The sequence below is a fragment of the Cnephaeus nilssonii genome (genome assembly GCF_951640355.1).
Source record: "Cnephaeus nilssonii genome assembly, chromosome: 11".
Lineage (NCBI taxonomy): Eukaryota > Metazoa > Chordata > Mammalia > Chiroptera > Vespertilionidae > Cnephaeus > Cnephaeus nilssonii.
Genome location: NC_137082.1, coordinates 64458534 through 64467408, shown reverse-complemented (window position 1 = coordinate 64467408; position 8875 = coordinate 64458534). Strand labels below are relative to the sequence as shown.

Below are 8875 nucleotides of genomic sequence, written 5' to 3'. Positions count from 1 at the left end.
TGTTAATAATCAGTGTAATGAAACTAAAGCCACACTGAAATGCTGCTACATGCCTGCTAGGAAAAAATGGGAAAGACACCATTAAGTGTAGACGGAAATACAGGACAATTGGAACTTGGGAAAACTGGCTGGAAGCATCCAGCAAAGCTGAAAATATTGTATGTCCTGTGACCCTGCAATTTCACCCCCGGGCAGATATGTGTACCAGAATTCATGTACAAGAATATTTGAAGCAATACCACTAATAATTGTTCGCAAACTGGGAATGAACCAAACATCCATCAGATAAGTAATGTGGTTTATTCATGCAGTGGAGTACTATACAGCCATGAGAATGAACCATGAACAAATACATGCAATAAAAATCTCACAATGTTAATAAGCCAAATACAAAATACATAGTTTGATTCAATTTGTGTAATTTCCCACACCAGACAAAACTAATCTATGCTCTTAGAAATGAAGATAGTGGTTCCCTTGGGGAGGTAGTAACTGGAGAGGAGCAGGAGGGGCTTCCAAGGTACGGGTAATATTGTTTGTTGATCTGGCTGCAGATAGTATTCATGTTTCATTTGTGAAAAATCAGTTACACTTCAATAAGAAGTTAGAACAAAATGATCTGCCTCGGCCTGCACAACCAGCTGAATGAAGAAATGATTCCTTCTCTTGGCCTCGCCCCTTGGCTACACTCCCAACTCCTGCCAGTTCCCACTGGTAAGGGTGGGAAGAGAAGCACCCCCTCACTGACTAGCAGGCGGACTAAACTAGATCTGCAGTGGGTCCGACTGCTGAAGGAGTAGGCCTACCAAACGTGAAATGAAGTCTGCCTTCCTGCCTGTTGATCCTTCACTTTCTCCCCTCGTCCCCTAGTGCCTAAATGTCCCCGCTCTCTGCCCCAAAGCCTTACTCGGTAGTACATGTTCCTCTCAGGGAACACTTAAATAAGTATCTATGTTTTGAACAAAAGGGATGGAGTGTCCCAATAGTTAACTCTTCGAGTTGCAGGATGGATGGGCAAGGAGTCATTTGAGCCTTTTTAACACCCCTGGAGGAATAGAACATGCAATGGAAATGCAGGCCTGATTGGGTTTTGTGGGATGTTCAAATCTTGGCTCTGCTTTGGGTGAGTTTGTATCCCCTCTGTGCCTGTTTCCTCATCAAAATAAACTTAGCCCTATCCTTACCTCATACAGTCGTTATAAGGATTAAATGAGTTCCATACAAGTTAGAAAAGTAACTGACATAAGATAGGTTCTAATGTTAGCTGATTTTATCCAAGGTTTGCTATCCCCAAGGAAGCAGGGCCCGGGAGCTCAAGGAGCAGAGGGCTTCGGGACTGACCATAAGTCTCCCCAGGCAAACCTGGGTGTCCCACACTTGCTTGTAATTGCAGTGAGGAGCAGGCTAAATAAATGGGAGCAGAGGAGGAACTGAGGACACAAGATGGAGGAGGTGGCTGTCTCCAGCCGCATTATATATCTGTAAATACGTCTATCATTAAATAAATAGCACCCACTGCGTCTGTTATCATCAAAGAATCAGGAATGTTGCTGTCCGAGGGTGGAAAATGAAGACAATTCTTATGAGGTGTGTTGTATTTTATATAATAGCAATTAGGGAGGTGAGGACATCGTACACCCATGCTTCCTACTGACCAAAGGGCCAGTAAACGCCACGAGCATTTTCATACTTTATTTATACAGCCCTGGTCCCTGGATCTGGGTTTTTTTAAAAACCCAGAGAAGGTAGCAGTGACTAGTTCATGATACGTCAAAGCCTGAGGTAGATAACAAAGTCATTTTATCAATAGTGGAAAATAACGTTGTACTGAATATCCACGAGAATATTCACACTGGCATTTTCTCACACCTATGAAAGCCCAATCTTCATTAGAAGAATACATGAAGATGTATCAAAATAACATAATGGCAATACGCTTATGAAGCTGAAGAATAAATTCCCAAAAGAGCTAATGGGATTGGAGATCTGAACATCTGATAGCTGACGCTTTTTCTGCCTCTCCAATGATGATCAACATTGCACCTCGCCTCAAAGCCTGTCTCCCAGTGTAAACCTCTTTTCTGATGCCCTATCATCTCTTTTCTGATGCCCTATCAATGCTATTAACACAAATGTAGACCACAATCCCATTTCCTCAATTTCCAAGTTTAGGGAGGGGATAAGCCAGGAAACTGTTCTGCTAATTACAAGGATTCCTTAACAGAGGTCAGTCTCCAAATCAATGCCTTCTCTCTCTGCAGGGACGTTTCTTTGGGAGTCACACTAGAACCAGACGCTTGGTATACACAGAAGGAGCAGTTACTACCCCAGGCTTCGTGCTGTCTGTAGGTTAGACACCGCCCCTTGGAATGCAGCTGGGATTGCCATCTCTCTCCCTGAACACTATATAGGGCTAGGAGTGCCTGTCCTTAAGCATATTCTGTTCTAGGCCCAACTAATTCAATTTGCGCATTCTTGGTTATACCCTACTCCAGCCATGTTCCTAGAGCAGTCCTTCCCATCTCAGGTTGTGTTCTTTCCACAAATGGCTGATTGACCCTCATCTCTACTTTCATCTTCAGAGGACAAACTGAATGGCAGGTCTGAGAGTGCCCTTCAGTCATTCCCATGAACCACTTACATCACTGATCTGACAATGAAAAGACATATCCTTCAATTTCCTAATGGTTACCAGTTTTTAATGGAAAATCACCAAATATTTAGGCTGCAGGTGTATTTGGGGTGGGGGTCCTACCAGCTTTTGCCTTGGTGATTGTGGGCAGGAGCCACCTTTTCCTAATACAGGACACCACCCAGACACTTAATTGCAGCAAGGAGACATCGGGGAGTGGAGGGAAGTGCAGAGAAGGTAATGAGGCCAACAAAGCTCAAAGGAAAGGGCAACTCCACATCCTCAGGTGTGACTGCGCCTCTCCTGCACACTCAGCAGCTCACTCAGACCCCAGAGCCCTGCTCCATCCATTCCGGATCTCTTCTGTTCCTTCCTACCCACAGCCCTGGACCTTCCTTTTCTCTCTGCTTGCTATTCCTAACAATTACTCCATCCTTTAGGCAATTCTTCTTTTCTCCAAATTATCCATGGAGTGGAAAGAGCAGAAGGAGGCTAAAAACGGTTTATTATTTGCTTAGACTTAACTACGACCATTAAATGAACGACGATAGGAAATAATAAAGCTTTTCAGTTCTATTGAACTTTCATAATACGCTCTGGTACTTCCTCCAAAACTAAAGTAAACGTGGATATGTAGTATTAGGAGCTCACCATCTCCCTCTCTTCAGCACCATTACAAAAACCTTAGCTAGCTAACAGCAGCCAACATAATCAGAAGTACTATTATTTCCCCAATGACTCATGGCAATCACCACCAAGGCAAAAAGACTGACTTTTCGTAAACTGGTAACAGTTTGGCGATTGACAGATTGCAGAAGAAACAGAAATTAGGTAATTCATGTTTCTTGCTAAAAGATTTGCTACTCCAATACCATAAACAATAGCATATATAAACAAATTGAAAACTACACTTTTTAAACAAGTACTCAGGATTATTAGAGAAATAATGTCTTTTAAACATGCTTTAAAGAAATTATTTATGAAAGGGATATGCAGTAATTGCTCTGCTTTGTTCTTTTCAAGTTTTTACTACATCTAAAAATTGGCAAGTTTTATCAATTGTGATGTGACACTATTTAGGACAACAGTTCACCTAGCTGTCAATTTTGGAAGAGTAGTCAAGCAAGAAGCCAGAGCTCATGATTGTAATGGTTTTGAAATAGCAAATGCAAACTCTGAATGGTGATGAGATGCTGGATCCTACTATGCAAAATACAACATTGTAAGTGAGGAGTAGATACTGCTGCTTCTTTCTGGGCCGAAAGGAGTAACGGATTTATAGCATAAAGCGCTATAACCTAGATCAACATGGGAGAATGAATCTGAAGTTGGTCAGCTTTTTTTTAGTCACATCCTACAATTGCAGTTCCATATTTAAATCTGAGGATAATATGCAATTGGTTTACATGGGCATGTTTTCATTATATCTTGAGAGAAAACATCGATGGCATTTTGGTTCAATGAAGAAAGGTAAATCTAATTATATTCTTGATACCTAGAAACATTAATTGGCAGGAATTTCTTCAGAGAAAACCCTCAAGATCTAAAGCAGTTTTGTGCTGGCATCCAAAATGTTCTATCCAGTTCCAGAAATGTATCATATTAGCAAATAAAATAGTTACTATTTGTAAGGAAATGTAGTAACTGGCTAAAATTCTAGGTTAATAACTATTATGACCATTTAAAATTTAGTTTATAACTTCAGCGATACCTATTGAACATTTCTTACATTTAATTGTATAGATATGCAATCCATTTCATCTTGAAAAACACTATGTAAAACTATAGAAATGAGAGAACACACTTGCAAACTATTATACTCCCTCATCAATTCTACAACTGCAATAAATTTAATACTGTAAACAGACCGAACAAATCAGAGCACTGTGGAGAGTTCATATTGTAATTTTAACAAGTCATATTGCAATTTTTATGAGCTAAGAGAGTAGAGGCAAATGGAATTCTTAGAACATTAAAAATAGATTTTAAAGACAAAGGTCCCAACTTATTCTTATATACACACACAAAAGTTCATCTGTCACAGACAGCAAATATTGAATGTATACACTGGAGTTTCCAGCACCATCCTGTACATTTAGAATAATTAAAATAAACAGAAAGTTGACAAATTTATCTAAGGTGGATCATTCAAATCTGTGTAAGATGAAATACAGTTGTTCTGGTGCTCACTGCTGCTTCTCAAATGCAAAAACCAAGTAAATACCTAAAAAAAAAAAAATAAGTAAAGTTACAGTTTGCTTCATCAAATCCTCAGGGAAAACAAAACAATCTCAATCATATTTATAATTTGGTAAAAATTGTTAGGCCTTCAAGCAGCTTTTAATTAGTCATTTAAAAAGCAGATAAGGGGTTATATATGATGTTTATTTGAAAACAAATGTCAGTCTACCCAGTGACATCACAGCCCCTGAGAAGACCAATTCAAAGGCTTCAAAATCTCTAAACACAGTTTAAGAAAATTTAAGAATATAAAAGCAAAGAAAATTAAAAGTAAAAAAATCTTAGGACTAATTTTATTTTTTATCCAGAGCAATATATATATAAAGTATTTTATTCAGAAAAAAAAACTAAGAAGAAGAATGATAAGGAATATATAACATGCATGTTAAAATTCTAATAACTGAATTGGCCTGGTAAGGAAAGTGAGCCAAAGGTTACATGATAATCAACGCTTAAAGGTATTAATCTGGCCCCAACAATGATACTCCTCCATGATTCCAGCCCCAAGGGCACTCTCTCTTAAATAAAATTTCTTACTTTAATGTGTATTCACTCAAAGACATCTAAATGCATCTAAGGTTCTCCATTCTGAACCCTACTAAGGTTCACACCTACAATATCTTCTAATACAATACCAATAGGTTTTATGGTAAGAAAATACCTGAAAAGATAACAAATCATCAAAACATCACAAGGATGTTCAGAGTGTGTATTAGGACATTCATTCAACTAGCGATAATAGGCCACATAACTTAGGAGTCTTCACTCCTTTAGTTAACTTTTGAACAGGGAACATATGAAGGATGTCAGAGACCATGTAGCAGTCTCCTGATCCTTCAGCTTTTTGCCCTTCCAACCCAGCCTGTATGGGTACCAGTCTTTCCAAAACACTACTTTGACTTTGGCCATGCTATTCTCTACTCCGTATCTGCTAGTTCCCAATTTGATTTGATTTGATTTTGATTTTTTACGCAATGACAGATGGACAGAAAACAAGCAGGATAATCATCAATACCGTAGATTCTTCTAGACTCTAGAGGATAAGGAAGAAAAGTAATCTAAATATTCCTGAGATTTAAAACAGACCAGCATTACTTAACCTTGCCCTGCACTCCAAGGTTGCAGTGCAGCCCTGCCCAACCCACTCCCCAACACCTATACCTACTGCAAACCCCCCGCAGTCCTGTCCTTTCCTCCTCAAGAGTCACTGAAAACCACTGAGATACAGTATCTCATGTCAGAGAAGCAATTGTAACTTTTCTTTCTAGCTCTAACACTCTGAAAGTCTCACTCATATAAAACGTTTTTTGCGCAGGCATTTCAATTGGGATTTAAAGAAACAAATCTTGAACCACTTCTAAAAGCAACCCAGCAACAATTCTCTACTTCCCTTTCACATTTAAAGTATCTTATGGAGAAGCAGCAGGCTGGGGCAGTAAATGCTTAATGATTAGACCAGTAGGAGTTCAAAATATAACTTCGTACATTTATTAGACTGTGCGACTAGGCAAGATACTTTCCAGACCACAAAGCCCTCCAGTTTAGAACAGTGTGCCTTATCAAAGAGTTGAGTGCTCCCAAGAGCTAGAATCTGGCTGCAATTTGGCCATTGCTCCTTTCCTATTGTTTTCCACATCTCTAACCCATCTTCTCCTCAACTGTCTGGGGCTATCTAATTCATTTGTATGCTATCATTAAAGTCTACAATTAATATAAACATACTGCTATAAGCTACAGCCATCACACCATCAAAGCCTCCGACCAAGTTGTCTGCCCTCAAACTGTGCTCTGGGACTGGTAGCATATCTAAGATAGCTGTGTCATCTCCAGTTTGGGGAAAGAAAATGTGTAGGTTTATGCTCACGTCTCAGGTGTCAAAGATTACGTCTCTATCTCTATCTCTACATCTCTATCTCAATCCCTTTTCAACTAAGGGCACCAATATTCTGAGACAAGCTCAACATGCCGGCCCTATGTGTCTTCTTTCCTTTTCTCCTCTATCCAATTCAGCAAGTCCTAAGAAAATGTCTTTTCTGTGGATTTCTATGAGGCCATGGTTATGAGCATGGAACACTGTGACCTTAGCCAAGTTATTTAACTGCTTTCTCACCTGTGAAAAGTAGATATAATAAACAATAGTCTACTTGTAAAGTTGTGAGAATTAACTGAGTTACAACATATGAAAAGCTAAAAATAGTGCCTGGGCACATGTTAAACACTTGCTAATATCAAGTATTATTTTTTCTCGGGTTTCAGTTTTCATTCAACTTTCTTTCACCCATTTTTCCCATTACAGTAACTTTAGCATTTAAAATTGTTTGCCCAGCTAATGCATTTATTTTGTCCGTTTCTTCCATTAGATAGTATACTTCTGGAAGGCAGAGATAACTTATTTACCTTTTTATTTCCTAACGCCCTTTCATAGAACTTTATGTAAGTCAACACTCAATGTTTATCAAATGGATTATCTTTGAGTACTACTTATGCATTCAACATAATTACCAAGTATTTAAATGAAAAGTGCGAACTACCTTTTAAGTCCTCAGGGCAACCACATAAGGGTATTACCATTATCCTACCAGTAAGGGAGCTGACTTCAGCATCCATTTGCTGAAGAACTCAGGATTTCACAGATTTGTCAGGTCTCTTATTTCTCTTCCAAAGACAGGTACCTCACTTTACAGTGTCTCCATATCAGACCTGTTCCCACCCCTCTAAAATATTCACTCAGTGCTCCTTCACTAAATGTTCTAGTATCTATTATGCCTTCGCTGTCAACATCAGAGTGGCCAAAATCAAATAAAGTACATGGAAGTGTACTATAAGCCATAATTCCTGATAGAAAGCTGAAGTAAAGCCATCAAATACAAAGAGCTATGTAGTTAATGAGTTAAAGGGCTATGTAGGCAATGAAAATGTTTAGGAATGTTCATGAAAGTTTATATTAAACAACATTCTGCATATATTTTCTTTCGACACTAAACAGCTGTGCAAAACAGGGAATTGGACATAGTAGGGATTTTTTCTATAATTAAGTACATACACAACCTAATATGTGTCAGAAAAATTCTCGATTTCATATTTTAATAATCACTTTAAAACAATCTTTGAAAATGTCAGTAAATCTATACTGATAATATACTCACTTGTAGCTTCCCATTCTGATTTACTTAAGGTTCCCTAAAATTACAAAAAAAAAAAGAAAGAAAATTTCAGATTGAATATGGAAGTACAGTTAATCTTTGAGCAACAAAGGTTTGAACTGCATATGTCCACTTATATGTGAATTTTTTAAAATAAATACTGTCAATTTATTTTCCTTATGCTTTTAAGAACATTTCCTTTTCTCTAGCTTACTTTAATACATTTAACATACAAAATATGTGTTAATTAACTATGTTATCAGTAAGGCTATTAGTTAAATTGGGAGGGGGGATCAAAAGTTATACATGGATTTTCAACTATGCAAGGGGTCACGCTGACCCCCATGTTGTTCAAGGGTCAACTCTATATATATATGCACTTATTTTTCAATAATGGGCAGAGGTGTCCAAACACTATCTTTGCTATAAATATACATACAAATTACTATAAATATTACTGTGACCTGAACATATAAAATAAATCATAACCTTTAACACCACCCTCTCAACACTTTTGCCCTCCTGCCAAATTCTCTTAACCACTACTTCTCAACTGAAGGGTGAATTTGTGTAAAGAGGGTGTTTGTGTGTGTGTAACTAAAAAAAGCATCTAGCTTGTATATTTAACTTAGAAAACAAAAAAATCAAAATGCCTATCTCAAAACATCAAATAGCCCTACAGGAAGAAATAAAACTTTTATGTTTTTACAAAGAAATCACCAAATGAAGTACATATTATGCAAAGGAACTAAAATATATTTAAAATAGTTATCAAAATATTAAAAACATTTTGATATAGTAATGAAATGGCTAACAAGATATAGTAGCAACTCTAGCAACTAATGTAATGTAATTTTGA

The 8875-nt window shown here is 37.7% G+C and overlaps 1 protein-coding gene across 1 annotated transcript in view; it reads right to left on the bottom strand.

Annotated features, from left to right (window-relative positions):
• Positions 1 to 281: 281 nt before the first annotated feature.
• Positions 282 to 8875, bottom strand: part of RNMT (RNA guanine-7 methyltransferase) — a 29812-nt gene continuing 21218 nt past the window's right edge. The window contains exons 10-11 of the mRNA XM_079784449.1: positions 8020 to 8053; positions 282 to 4856 (exon numbers count right to left, since the gene is read on the bottom strand). Coding sequence (XP_079640575.1) covers positions 4819 to 4856; positions 8020 to 8053 — 72 coding nt within the window. The 3' untranslated portion in view covers positions 282 to 4818. The remainder of the gene's footprint in view (positions 4857 to 8019; positions 8054 to 8875) is intronic.